General features: G+C 37.0%; 1 protein-coding gene across 9 annotated transcripts in view; it reads right to left on the bottom strand.

Moving 5' to 3' along the window:
* The window catches only part of Tmem19 (transmembrane protein 19), a 45961-nt gene extending 32790 nt beyond the window's left edge, over positions 1-13171 (bottom strand). For 3 of the 9 annotated variants that reach the window (XR_013091237.1, XM_076854874.1, XM_076854873.1), the window contains exons 1-3: positions 12976-13055; positions 12491-12641; positions 9817-9930 (exon numbers count right to left, since the gene is read on the bottom strand). Coding sequence is in view for 8 of the 9 variants with exons in the window: in XM_076854874.1 (XP_076710989.1) it covers positions 9817-9930; positions 12491-12620 (244 nt within the window). In the remaining variant the exon portion in view is untranslated. Of the gene's footprint in view, positions 1-9816; positions 9931-12490; positions 12642-12764; positions 12876-12975 lie in introns of those variants that run through there. The other 6 variants (XM_076854879.1, XM_076854877.1, XM_076854875.1 and 3 more) reach the window with 6 other exon arrangements.
* Between the last annotated feature and the right edge of the window lie 886 nt (positions 13172-14057).

Raw genomic sequence — 14057 nt, 5'->3', positions numbered from 1 at the left:
GGGAGACTAAGGCAGGGGGATCACAAGTTTAAGACTAGCTTCAACAGCTTAGTGGGGCCCTGTGGCACAATTAAAAAGAAAAAAGAATTGGGGATGGAGCTCAGTGGTAGCATGCTCCTGGGTTCAATCCCTAGTACTTGCTGTGGGTTATACAGGAAAGCAGTTATAAAGCCTCTCTCTAGGTAATTCCATAGGGAAGAGTAAACATATTCTGGAATGGGTTAGCCTTAAAGGCCTTTTATTACAAAATTTGAAATTATTCTTGTGAATAAAATTTGGTGGTAGAGGGAGTAAAGTACCTTCATATTTATTATAATGGTTAGTTAACCCTATAAAAATGAGTCAAAATATAATGAGTGAAATTAGCCACCTATAAAGATGACAAAAACGTAAAAGAGACAAGTGTGTGAATCTTAAGGATACACCAAATTCAATCAAGGTGACCCCAGGAAGTCATATGGGGATGTGACTGCCCTGAGAACACCTTAACCCAATGAATACCACTTTCCATTTGAAGAGTATGCTAATAGCTGGGCCCAGTGGCACAAACCTGTAATCCCAGTAGCTCAGGAGGCTGAGGCAGGAGGATCTTAAGTTCAAAAACAGACTTAGCAACTCAGTGAGATGCTGTCTCAAAACAAACAAACAAACAAACAAAACACACCCCCCCACATACACACATAAAGGGTTGGGGATGTGGTTCAGTGGTTAGCATCCTTGGGTTCAATCCCTGGTATTTTATTTATTTATTTTTTTTTAATTCAAACCTTGTTTTAATTGAAATGAGATAATGTGTGTAAAAGTACTATATGAACGTATGAGATACTTTCAGTCAAATCACTGGAAACAAAATGTAATATTAAGATACAATTTCACAGTTTCAGAGTATACTTTCTAGTTCAGTGGACACATTATTGGTACAACCCAGTCACACAGCCCTCTGATTCTTCCTAGAGGCTCTATTAATCTGTGATTTCCTATTCTTTTTTTTTTTTATAGTTTGACTTTTGTTAATTTATTTTTTTTATTTTTATTTTTTACATTTTTTTTATTGTTGATTGTTCAAAACATTACATAGTTCTTGATATATCATATTTCACACTTTGATTCAAGTGGGTTATGAACTCCCATTTTTACCCCGTATACAGACTGCAGAATCACATCAGTTACACTTCCACTGATTTATATATTGCCATACTAGTGTCTGTTGGGGATGTGGTTCAGTGGTTAGCATCCTTGGGTTCATCCTTGGGTTCAATCCCTGGTATTTAAAAAAAAAAGTGTGCTAACCGATGGATGTAGTCTCTTTTACTGTGGATCATTTTTATAAAACACTTTTTTTCTTTAATGACATTGTCACTTTTGAGAATGTTGTTGCCTCATTCAAATAAAAAATATCATAGCACATTATTGTACTTACTCTTGGTGCTCCAACTGTCCCAGATTTGTCCAGCAGGAGTCCCTTTACACTGACTGCTAGGCTCTTTTGACATGACCCCATCTTCCCCATACCCCCCAATATAAAAAGATATTTTAGGCTCATCCCAAACCCAACTTGCCCCATCTCTGGAGGCAGCCATTTCTCTGAGAAGTTGATTAATTTTAGTAGACATTGAGACCAAGATCTAGGCTCTCAATGTACTCTCATGATTACTGGGGTATTTTTGTCATATGTGAAGAGGGCAAGTGAATGCACATGCACATATAAATATACAGACAACTACGTACATAAGTATATACACACATACATACATATTTTAGAGATGACAAGATCACACCAATTCTAATCTATCCCTATAGATTCTCTCTTGCCTTCCCCTATTCCTTGCTCTGATTTTTTTGTCCTTAATAAGGAGCCTTGATTCCAACAACAGTGACAAATTCACTCATTACCTCAATCCTACATTGATTTACAATTGCCTCAGAATTGCACCACCCAAACTAAAACAAAAATGTTTACTATAAATAGCCTATTTGTTTACAATTTTTTCTTCTCTTCAACCTAAGACTGAGGATACATAGTTTACATAGTTAAATATTCTATCATACTCTTTTTTTTTCCTTTCAGTGTACTTATTCATTTGAAATGCAATTGGGTTTGTTTCAGTCTATTTCCAATTTTAGATTTTTCCCACCTCCCATCCTTACTGATACAATTTTGTTTCTTAAATATGTAAAATATTAATATGTATCCAAAAGTTGAACTTACAGAAAAGGTATCATTAGAGAAATATTACTTCCTTCAGGACCCATGAGTCTCCTTCTATGTAAGCAAGTGTATTATTTTCCTTCCTGTGTTTGTTTATATCATTAACTATTCTTGTGTTTCTTTTTATAAAGATAAGCTTATATATGCATGCCTTTAAATTTTCCCTTCTTTTTTTACCCAAAGTGTAGCATTCTCTTCCCCACTCCTTTCTCCTCCTTCCCCGACCCTTGATGGGGATGGAACCCAGGGCCTCCAGCATGTTAAACATATGCTCTACCACTGAGCTATACCCAACTCCTGGCCCCATATTTTGTCAATTTTATTTTTTACTACAAAATGTTCTAATCCTGCTTACTCTATGGCTGACAATATCTGTTCTCTGTAATTCTCAAGATAAATATATTCAGTTAGTAACTGAAAATTTTATTATTAAATAATATCCAATTAAATAAAAATACAATAGATATTAAATAATTTAATATTAATATTTATTTAATAAATCTATTCATTTACTAAATAAGTAATAAATAAATAATACTAAATAAATAATATTCTATTAAATAATATAATAGGAGACCTGGTTGTTATTCTCATTATAACCCATTTTACCACTGCTCAGCTCAAGGTTAAGGTACTATAATCAGGTAGTTATTAATTGATTTAGCCAGAGATGCTTAATTACTGGCATTTTATTTAAGGTTAGTGTATTTTAATTGTGAGTTAAAGAAACAGGGTAACTTGGTATAAAGCAATAATAAATAGCTTCATCTCTGGAACTGAACAGTCTAGAGTTGAGGCTTTGGCTGCTCCACCTGCCTCTGTGTGACTAGGAAAAGGGTCCCAACCTCCTCAAGCCTCAACTTCACATTGGTGGAATGAGAATATTTCCTAACTCAATGGCTTGCTGTGAACTGTTAAGAGGTAATTTTTGGAATATGCTTATTATTCTACCTAGGATATAGGAAGCCCTCAATAAATGTTAGCTAATGTCCATGTTAATAACAGCAACTACAGTTCCAGTGGCTCAACAGTGATAATGATAAATACTGTGTCATTGTACTCAACCTTTAATTTTCTTCCACTGATTTTTAAAACATTACAAAAGTAGTACATGGCTATTTGAATGGAAAGCCAAAACATATGAAGTATAAGCAAAAGACAAAGTGTTTTCCCTCTCCCCTTCATAAATAGTCACTGTCAAGAATCTGTTCGTCTGTCTTTAAACAATTCCACAGTGGAATGGCTCTAAAATAATTTATGTGCATTATAACAATGCTACAAAAGGTATTCATATCCCTTTTACTTTGATCATCCTAAAATACTACATGAAGTGACTCATGTTCATGATGATGTCAGGTTTAGATTTAAGAAATAAATTTAAGACACTCTTTGAAGGAACAATTTCATTCATGTAGCATTAAAATATCTTGGATTTTTGGCCACTCCCAGCTATATCTGAATTTTTAGATGAGTAGCTGCTATCTTTTGTTCATGTCTAGGCCACCTGCCCACTCTACCCCAGGAATCTCTAATTCTCATTAATAAGAGATTCATATATACAACAATAGGGTGCTATAAAGAATTTGAAAAATTAAGATTATTGCTGCTGTCTTTTTGAGCTTAACACAGGTAACTTCTGTACCCAACAGATGCCATCTGGGAGGGAGGGGAACAACACTGTTTACATGTGTCTGATAGTGGAAGTTATGCAACATCCCAAATTGCAATCAAGGTAATCTGAGTAATCTCTGGGAGGCAAAAATGAGAAAGGCAGGACTGTAATTTTGCAGGAATTGAATAAAATGGATTCTATTGTTTAATACATAATCTGCCTAGAGTAAAACTGTGGGGATAAAAAGATGGCTAGTTAACCCTGAATGTGGAAAGTGAAGGCCAAAAGAGACAGGTTAGCAGACTTATTGAACCCTGCCCAAGGGAAAGGGCCCTTGACCTGTGGACTTGCATTACTGTTTCTCAGACTTCGCACTCACCAAAGCAACCTTCTAATTATAATCTGACTTCTCACATGGTTTGCTTACAAGAATAGGGCATGCCTGAACAGTGATTTTTATATTCCAGTTTGCCTGGTAGTTCGACATTCTATGAGATTAATAAAGTGGCATTCTGGCTCATATAGCAATCTCTTATGACAATGAGCAACACCCACCTAGTTTTCTTAGTTATATCAAATCTAGGAACCTAATGTTGTGAGGTTTCTACTTAAGAGAAACTGAACACCAGATGTGAACTATAGTGACTAAAAACAGGTAACACACCCTTGTGAGACAACACAGAGTATCACCATGGGCCTTTACCAGTAACACCTCACCTTGCTGTGCACTTTTCTTATGCTTATAGCAACTCCTCCTGAGGGGATCAGATAGAATCAAACCTATCATTTATTGACTTCCCTGAAGAGAAATGTAAGTCATATGATAGTAAGATTTTAATCCATTTTATTCACTGTTAAAATTCTAAGTGCTCAGAATAGTGACTGGCATACATGGAACCACCACTAAATATTTGTTGAAAATTAATGAAAAATGGTAAACCATTAAGCCTAGTTTCTTGGCAAATGAAACTGAAACTTGCCATGCCAAGAGCCTAATAATAAACTGTCCGTGTTTACATGTTCAAAGAAAAGCTTCCAGTAGTCTGTCAGAACCATGTCAACAACAAGCAGACAACACTTCCCTTGGAGTAAATTGCCTGCCCAGGGCTTTGCAGCTCACGAGTACTTTTCCACTCACTCCCTTCATTTCATCCTCTCTCTCCAGGAGACCAGGGCCTTCACCTCAGTGTCTGAATTAAGCAGTGCCTCATGCCTTTCCCATCCTATCAATACTAAGGTATGTGTACCTGTATCATGAAGGACTGACTCTAAGTACTTGGATCTTCAAGAAAGTTCTGTAACTCCCATTTATTAATTCTAAGCACACCAAAAGCTAAAAGCATGACACAGGAAAGCTTAGCAAACATTCCTTAATACTGAAGAGTAGTAGTGGAGGGAGAACAATAATAACTGTTATTAAGAAAACACATATCTGTCAGGTGTCAGGCTAAGCATTTTACATCATGCATAACTTCTCAGGGTAAACTCAATGCTACAGATGAATACCATTACTTCTTCAGGAAAGTATTACCAACTACAATGATATACACTGACTTTTTTTTAATATGTATTTTTTAGTTGTAGGTGGACACAATATCTATTTCATCTTTATGTTGTGCTGAGGATGGTGCCTCATGCGTGCTAGGTGAGCGCTCTACCACTGAGCTACAATGCCAGTCCCGTGGTGACATTTTTTTTTGCTGGAAATTGAACCTAGAATCTCATGCATGACAGGCAAACACTCTACCACTGAAATACATCCCAATCTAATTCTAATCCCATTCTAATATACTTCTAGCACTAGTCAAAGAAACATAGGACACAGAGGCTTAAGATACATTCTTAGTCTTCAAGGAGTTTATAATCCAGTAGGTGTCCTTTGATCTCAAGCAGATCAAGTTGCTTGTTATAATACCAAGATAATTTTTAGAAACATACATATTATATTTTTGCTACCTGACTTTTCAAACATCAGTTACTACTGAAAAAGAAGTTAAAAACATGTTTCCCTCCGTTTTATTTGACAATTTCCATCTAATAGTGCTGGCAGCAAAGTAATGACTTTATCAGATTTGAATCCTATTCAATGTGAATAACTCATTAAATCCTACGATGCCTCAAACCACATAACCTTCCCAATTGGAATACTTCATTTACACTTCCTCTAGGAGAATTAATTTCAGTTTTCTGAAACTTTCCTTGTTTTCCCCCCAGAACTCTGAATCTCTCTCTACACTAATAATGAAAAGTATATAATAAGAAGTATATATACGCAGCAGCTTGGGAGACTGAGGCAGGAGGATTGCGAGTTCAAAGCCAGCCTCAGCAAAAGTGAGGCACTAAGCAACTCAGTGAGACCCTGTCTCTAAATAAAATACAAAATAGGGCTGGGGATGTGGCTCAGTGACTGAATGCCCCTGAGTTCAATCCCTGGTACGCCCCCACAAGTATATATAATGAGGTAGGAGAGAAGTTGGGGGAATGAGTAGAGATAAGGAGAAAGAAACTAATGTTTGTGGTAATGCTAAATTAATAGTCATCCACATAAAAATCATTGTTGAAAACAGATAATCACTAACACTCAATGTTTATATGTTTTATAGATTATAAAGGCATGCTGTCTCAAACATTATCTTCTTTCAGTCTTGTGAAAGGCGTGACCTATTTCATAAGAGATAAAGAAAGTAAGGATCTTAGGAGTTAGATGACTTGCCAAAATTCACATCAAGTACAGGTGTCAGAATTAGTTTTCAAATATATATCTTTTAATTCAGAATCAAGGTAGGTAGGAGAGGAGTAGAGGCCCAAGGGCTAAAAGAGAAGATATGGTAGTAGGAAAGAGACAAAGGAGAGGAGAAAAGTAAGAGAAGCCAGGACAATACATAGTATGGAAGTCAAAGACAGAATTTCAAGAACTTGGGGGCTGGGGATGTGACTAAAGTGGTAACGCGCTTGCCTGGCATGCACGGGGTACTGGGTTTGAACCTCAGCACCATATAAAAATAAAATAAAGATGTTGTGTCCACTGAAAACTGAAAAATAAATATTAAAAAATTCTCTCTCTCTCTTTATTAAAAAAAAAAAAAAAAAAAAAAGAACTTGACCCTTCTTAGTACCAAGGCAAGGATACCTGAGAAAGAATTATTTTTTTTTGGGGGGGGGAGGGGGGGCGGGGGGGTACCGGGAATTGAACTCAGGAACACTCAACCACTGAGCCACATCCCCAGCCCTATTTTGTATTTTATTTAGAGACAGGGTTTCACTGAGTTGCTTAGTGCCTCGCTGTTGCTGAGGCTGGCTTTGAACTTGTGATCCTCCTGCCTCAGCTTCCTGAGCTGCTGGGATTACAGGTATGTGCCACTATGCCTGGTTGAGAGAGAACATTTTTTAGCAAAACATAATTCTATGTTTTCATACTCAAACAGAGCTTGTTCAAATTATTTGTTACAATGAATTAATATTGCCAAAGTGCTAAGACGAATGCCCAGAACATGCTTAAGTGTGACATAAGCATTTGTTAAATAAATAATACATAGGGCTGGGGATGTGGCTCAAGCGGTAGCGCGCTCGCCTAGCATGTGTGCGGCCCAGGTTCGATCCTCAGCACCACATACAAACAAAGATGTTGTGTCTGCCGATAACTAAAAAATAAATATTAAAATTCTCTCTCTCTCCCTCCCTCTCTCTCTCTTAAAAAAAAAAATTCTTTAAAAAATAAATAAAAAAATAATACATAGCCATTCCTAATACTTGTTGATTATATTATGACACAATTTATATAAAAAATACCAGTGTGTCTAGCTAACTTTAATTCTCAACTATCCCATGGGGTGGAGAGTGGAAATAAACAGAATTTTAGCAATACTTCTCAATTCTGAAGAAAGGGAATTAGCATAATTCTGAAGAAATCTGCCTACCTTACAATACATGTTGGCTCATGTGTCCAGTGAACAAAAAACTTTATGGTAATTGTTTCACTTAATCCTATGACCCTAAGAATAAAATCAGGGATAGATTTAGGCCTTGTGGGGCGCTACACTTTTAAAACTTAGAGGACGCTCTTTTAAGAAAAAAAGAGTAAAAAATATCTTTTACTTATGCAAAACTTACAAAACTATAGGACCATAAGAGCACATTGGTAGGGCTCTCCCCAAGGGCCTTGGAAGGTACCATTGCAAGTGAGATGACCTCAAGTTTAAGCTCCACGGACTGCATGATATATACTCTTTTGTTAGATATTGAAAACAGAGACAGAGAGAGGTAATAACATGAAACTCTCCCGAAGCCATCACTACCATTCAGATTAATTCTGCCTGATCCTAGTGCTTGTTCTTTCACCATCACATTATCTTGCTTCCATGAAAGTTTAGTCTAGTTTATAAAACTTTACGAGGAATGCCTTCTGTACATAAATATGGAGGGGGAAGAATGTACTTACAGGGCAACAGAGGCTAAAGATTAATAGTATTTTAAAGGTTGGCTTAGTAAATGACTTCAAGATCTGCCAGTTCTACATAATCCTCATCCTATAGTAATAGCATCCCATAGGAAATATTTAGGGGTAACCTTCAAGGCTTGGTTCTTTCAACAATGGAAGGATACTAAAGTTATCCTGTCAAATCAGATCATACCACTCCTCTGATTTGAAGCAGAGAGATTCCACCTACTTTAGAATAAAAGCCTTCCTGTGGTCTACCAGCTCCAATATAACCTGGTCTTTGCCTATTTTTTCAATGTTATCTCTCATTACTTTTCTTTTTCTTACTATTCCTAGTCAAATGAGCCTTCTTCTCATTCTCAAATAAGCCAGTCCTGTAGATGTCAGGCCTAGCTTGTTATTCAGCCCGGAATATGCTTCTCTTAGACTTTCTCATTGTTGGCTTCTCTGGGTTTCAGCACCAAATTACCTCCTTATGAGAAAAACATCTGATGCTCTCCTCTCTACAGAAGAATGTCTTAGATCTTCCACCATATATACTTTGTTATATTTTATTTTTTTCATAAAATTCATCATTTGAAAAGTTTTACAGATTTACTTATTATCTATTGCTCCTAGAGAATAAAAATTCCAGGGACTGGGGATGTGGCTCAAGCGGTAGCGCGCTCGCCTGGCATGCGTGCGGCCCGGGTTCGATCCTCAGCACCACATACAAACAAAGATGTTATGTCTGCCGAGAACTAAAAAATAAATATTAAAAAAAAAAAAAAATTCTCTCTCTCTCGCTCTCTCCCTCTCTCATTAAAAAAAAAAAAAAAAAAAAAAAATTCCAGGAGAAGTGAAACTTTGTCCTTGTTCACAGCTATACCCCTAGTTTCTAGAACAGCAGTACACAGTAGTAAGTGGTAAGTATTTGCTAAAAGAATAACAAATGAGTTCCACGTGGTGACTCACATCTATAATCCTAGCTACTCAGGAGGCTGAGGCAGGAGGATTACAAATTCAAGGCCAGTGAGGCCCTGCCTCAAAATAAAAATAAAAAGGACTAGGGAGGTAACTCAGGGGTAGAGGGCCCAAGTTCAAAACCTAGTAATAGAATGAATAAATAAATAAACAAACAAACAAACAAACAGCCTGTCACAACTCAGTTCTGAAAAATTAATCTAGACTATGAAGAACACCAGGTTTGAACTGATCTGCTTGAAATTACTCAAGCAATTTTCAATAGTTATTCTTTCTAAATCCTCCATTTACATCTATGAGGAGTGTCAAAAGACTAAATAATCTAACAAAAGGAGCATAATAGTCAAGGTCCTTGTAATTCTATCCTATTAATCTACTTTACGTCAATTATGAAGTTAAATTTGTATGTTATACTAAAAGTATATGTTTGTTCCTGAATTCTGACAGAACAGGAATGTTGAGCAATGCATAATTTATTATTGTCTAAAATATGTAACATTAAAATTATATTCAGAATTTTAAAAACACAACTTTATATTATATAAACAAATACTTATTATATAGTTACTTTAAGCATTGTAAATAAATACATACCTCCCAAAGCTCCACTGTAATCTAGGCTTTTCTTTTTAAAGCCATTAGAGACAATCAAAACAGGAACAACAACTGAAAATAGCCAACGCCAGGGAGAAATAGGCCGTAAGTTACCTGAAAAGTTATAAATATACAGCATGAGTCATGTGAAGTCTGCATAGTTTAGTTTTGTGAATCAGCTTTGATAACAGCAGTCTGGATCAAATACTGTCCTAAGTAGAGGAACTGAGATAAGTCATCAAAGTAGAACATTTATGCTGAGACTTATGTATTTTCAGAGGGGTAGTCTTCCGGGGTGGGGGTATAGTCACTATTTCAAAGTTTTCAGAACTTTTTATAGCTATTTATGATGAAGAGTATCTCAAACATTTTTCTAAAGGTTGCATCCAGCTCACAGATATTTTGTTTAGTTCATGGATATTTTAGCTAGCATAGTATTTTCAAATAATTGAGTCAATATTTAAAGATGAGGAAATTTCATATAAAAATTCATATTCTTAACTTCTGTTTAAAAGAGAAACTGACCAACATGGCAGAATCAACTGAAGAAGAAAGGCCACCTCCTTTAGAGGGGCCACAACCTTTCCATTTAAAATTTTCACCACTGGTACTAAAACTGAATGATTTCTTTATGGTAAAGAAAAACACGAATAACTGCTTGTGTCCATGTTTTTATAAAAAATGGGAAAATAAAAGACAAAGAAGGTCAAGTTAACAACACAAAATAGGAAAAATCCTATTTCAGGATGTGAAAACTATTGATCCATGTCTAATATGTAAAAATCTGCACAGCTTCCTTCATTTGCATCAGGCACTTAGGCCTAGGGGGATACTTCAGTTTAGACATTCTTTCTTTCTATTTAGTTACACAAGAAGTTTCTTCTCATCTCCTTTACCTCAAACCCTCTCCCCTACTATGAATCATTATCAATAATCAGTCCCAAAAGCTTCTGTACAACAAACACCTGATTATTTATATGTCTTTTTGCACAAGGACTAAGTTCTGAAAGAGCAATCATAATCACATAACTATACATGAATTCACCTATACATGAGTTCACTTTCTCATTTTCCTTACCACTTTTTCCTTTGTTATGAACTGACCACTGCTGTTTTTATAGAGGTATCAAGGAACTTTGTATACAGGCACGCTTATGCTCTAAAGCAGGATCTGAAACCAAAGTGCCTAATATTTATACAAAGTGGCTTCAGGCTTCAGGCTTTAAATGGAGACCTTTTTTTTTTGGCAGTGCTGGGGATCAAACCCAGGACTTTTGCTTACTAGGCGAACAGCAGACAAATCCTTCAAATCCTTTAAATTTCCAAATGTAAAGATTATACTGTCTTTAATTTTTATTACAGAATACATAAAATTGATCAATTGTATTACAAATATTCTTATCAAAATTAAAATATCACTGAAATTGCTTCACAAATGTTTTATGGTGCTTATTTTTCACCAAAGTGGACAAAATAATTATATGAAATATAAAGACATTTTGAGTTAGGTATAAAGAGTATTACCATAAAGAGCATTTACTAAAATTTTTAAAATGTTCATGGAACTGTTTATATTATCAGGTTACTAAACTAAATTCAGGCTATCAAAGGTAAGACACACAAACATTCCAACCATTCAGAGGATGTGTGTGGAGAGCAGGTATGTTCTGCTCTGAGTTGCTTCATGCTGTATAGACCTGCAGTGCCTAGCCCTGAGTTACTCCATTTTATAAAGCAGCAGTTTGCTATGAGCTGCTCCATTTTGAGTACAAGTGCTTAGGCGAAAGATTCGGTAATTCGTCTGGGTAAATAGATAACCACAGATATTGTACATACCGAACATAGTGACGAATAACCCTCAGATGCACAAAACAATGTGCAAACTGATACAATACATTAATTGTGCTAATTAAAAATGACCACTAGTGAACTTATTAATTTAAATCAGCACATGGTGCACAGGGATTTCAAACCCACATCACAGAAACCAGGCATGCCTGTGAGTTTATCAAGTTTCACTAGATGCCACACCTTTATATGAAACACACAAAAAGGAAGAGAACCTAGCGACATGGGACACACTGAGCCCCTCACCACATCATCTCAACACATCAAGAGGTTGAGAGGTAACCAAATTCCTGTCGCCAGGGCTTCAGCTCAATTTGATCTCCCTCCTTGACACAGGCCATTTGAAATTGCCTAGAATAAGTTCCCAGCTTTAACAGCTCCTTCCCCTGAATAAATTCTTTGGTAGGTTCATAATTTTATCTGACCACCTACATGACTCTTTTTCGCTTGTATCTGCTCTGCTCTCTGCTTTGCACTGAGTGCAGCCTCCAGAAACCCCTGGATCACCGTTAACCATTCCTGAAAATTATCTATCTTTGCATAAAGTGTTACGGATACTAAAAAATATTGGAATGGAATAAAAGGATTTGTGATTATCTCAGTTATGACACCAAGTAAACCATAACTATTTTTGGTGAATTAACACTGATAAAAAAGTTACTTAGCTTGTGAATTTGTTATTCAATAAATTTTGATATTGTGAAAAGAGACAAACATGTCTATGCTAACAGCGTAGCTTGCTCACGACGTCAGTTTTGGGTTTTATAAAGGTACAGTCTCAAATTCCACCAACTACAGAAAAACAATTTAGAACATTCCTACTTACCATAATAGGTGCTAGCAGTCATTGACATAATCCAGAAAGCTAAGGAAATGCATATGATCAGGCTCAATATTACTATGTTTGTAATCATCTTCATGTATCTTTTGCATACAGTGTCATCAAGATCTGTCATGGAAAATAAGGATATGAACACCTGAGGGAGAAAACAGAACGTTTCTAAGAGAAAGTCATTTAAGTTGCCTCCAAAACACTCATTTAGAGGCAAATATAGATTCCAACATCTTCCACAAACACAAAAAGAAATATAAACTCAAACTCCTTCCAGAAACGTGCTGATGGAGAGCTCCAACTCGTCTGGGAGAGAAGGCTCACAGTTATAAGCAGGGGTGCACCCTCTAGGGCTGGGTCTCCACACACTTGGACTGCGCTGGGACTCCACGGGAAAGGCGGAAGGGAAAGCAAGGCAGCCAATAGGCAGTCAGATCTGGAGAGCTCCGCCCACCGCCCGTCGCAGCCTCCCCGCGTACCTTCGACCAGAGCAGGTCCTCAGTTGCAAACAGGCAAAATGAGGCATCCGCACCTGGGAGAGTCGGGGAGCCGAGCTCCAGGCGGCCGAACGCTGACACGTCCCGACAGCTGCCTGCGCTGGCACAGGCCCCAGTCCAGCTTGCCAGGGCCGACAGCCCTGGACCCCAGCTCGTGCTTCACGCCTCTTTTCCCCCTTGCGGCTTGCGTCTGTGCGCATGCGCTGTAGTCCGTCACGAAGCGCTTCGCCCACTTGAGCATTTAAAGGGGAAGCGTCGGGGAGGTGCTGGAAACCTGGCCCGACGCGTTTACTCTGCGGTGTTCCTAAGCCCTTAGGTTTCGTCATGTCCTAGACCGGGTAAAGTGAAACTGCGAGCAGCGCAGTAATGGAAAAGCGAGATATAACTGATTTTAGAATCAGTAAATGCATTTCAAGCATAATATTCTTATATTGTGTGAGGGCATGCCAAATAACGTTATGACTATTTGGGAGGAGGAGAATATGTTATGTTGTAGAAACGGAATTTTGTGGCTTAGGAAATCATTTAAAACACACAGTTTAGCCGGGAGCGGTTGGCACAGCCTGTAATCCCAGACTTTAGGGAAGCAGAATGATGCACGTTGGATGTCAGCTTTGACCCTGTCTCAAAATCCAAAATAAAAAAGGCTGTGGATGGAACTCAATGGTGAAGTGCCCCTGGGTTTAATCTCAATACCGCAAATAAATAAACGAAATTAAAGTAATAATTGAAACACGCCGTTTAGTCCCTATATGGGCCAGACTCTAAAGATAAAGCTAAACTTCCTGCTATTAGATTCTCATATAATTATTTTCATAACACCACTTAACATTGTGAAAACGTCTGCCCTCGCACTCATATTTAAAGTATGTGCCTTCGATTCAATTTATTTAAAAAGCGAAAGTCTTCTTAGCATTAATAATTCATCTTAGCTGATTTTGTGTTTTATTTGCAATTAATGTTTTGTTTGCCTTAGTTAATAATAACTGATAATTATATATTTCTGAATTTTTTTTTCAGTTAATTTCTGATAGTATAGGAGAAGTGAAGACCGGTTCAGATGG

The sequence above is a fragment of the Callospermophilus lateralis genome, chromosome 4 (assembly GCF_048772815.1).
Source record: "Callospermophilus lateralis isolate mCalLat2 chromosome 4, mCalLat2.hap1, whole genome shotgun sequence".
Taxonomy (NCBI): Eukaryota; Metazoa; Chordata; class Mammalia; order Rodentia; family Sciuridae; genus Callospermophilus; species Callospermophilus lateralis.
Note: the sequence above shows the minus strand (reverse complement) of the source record. Positions and strands in the feature narration are given on the sequence as shown.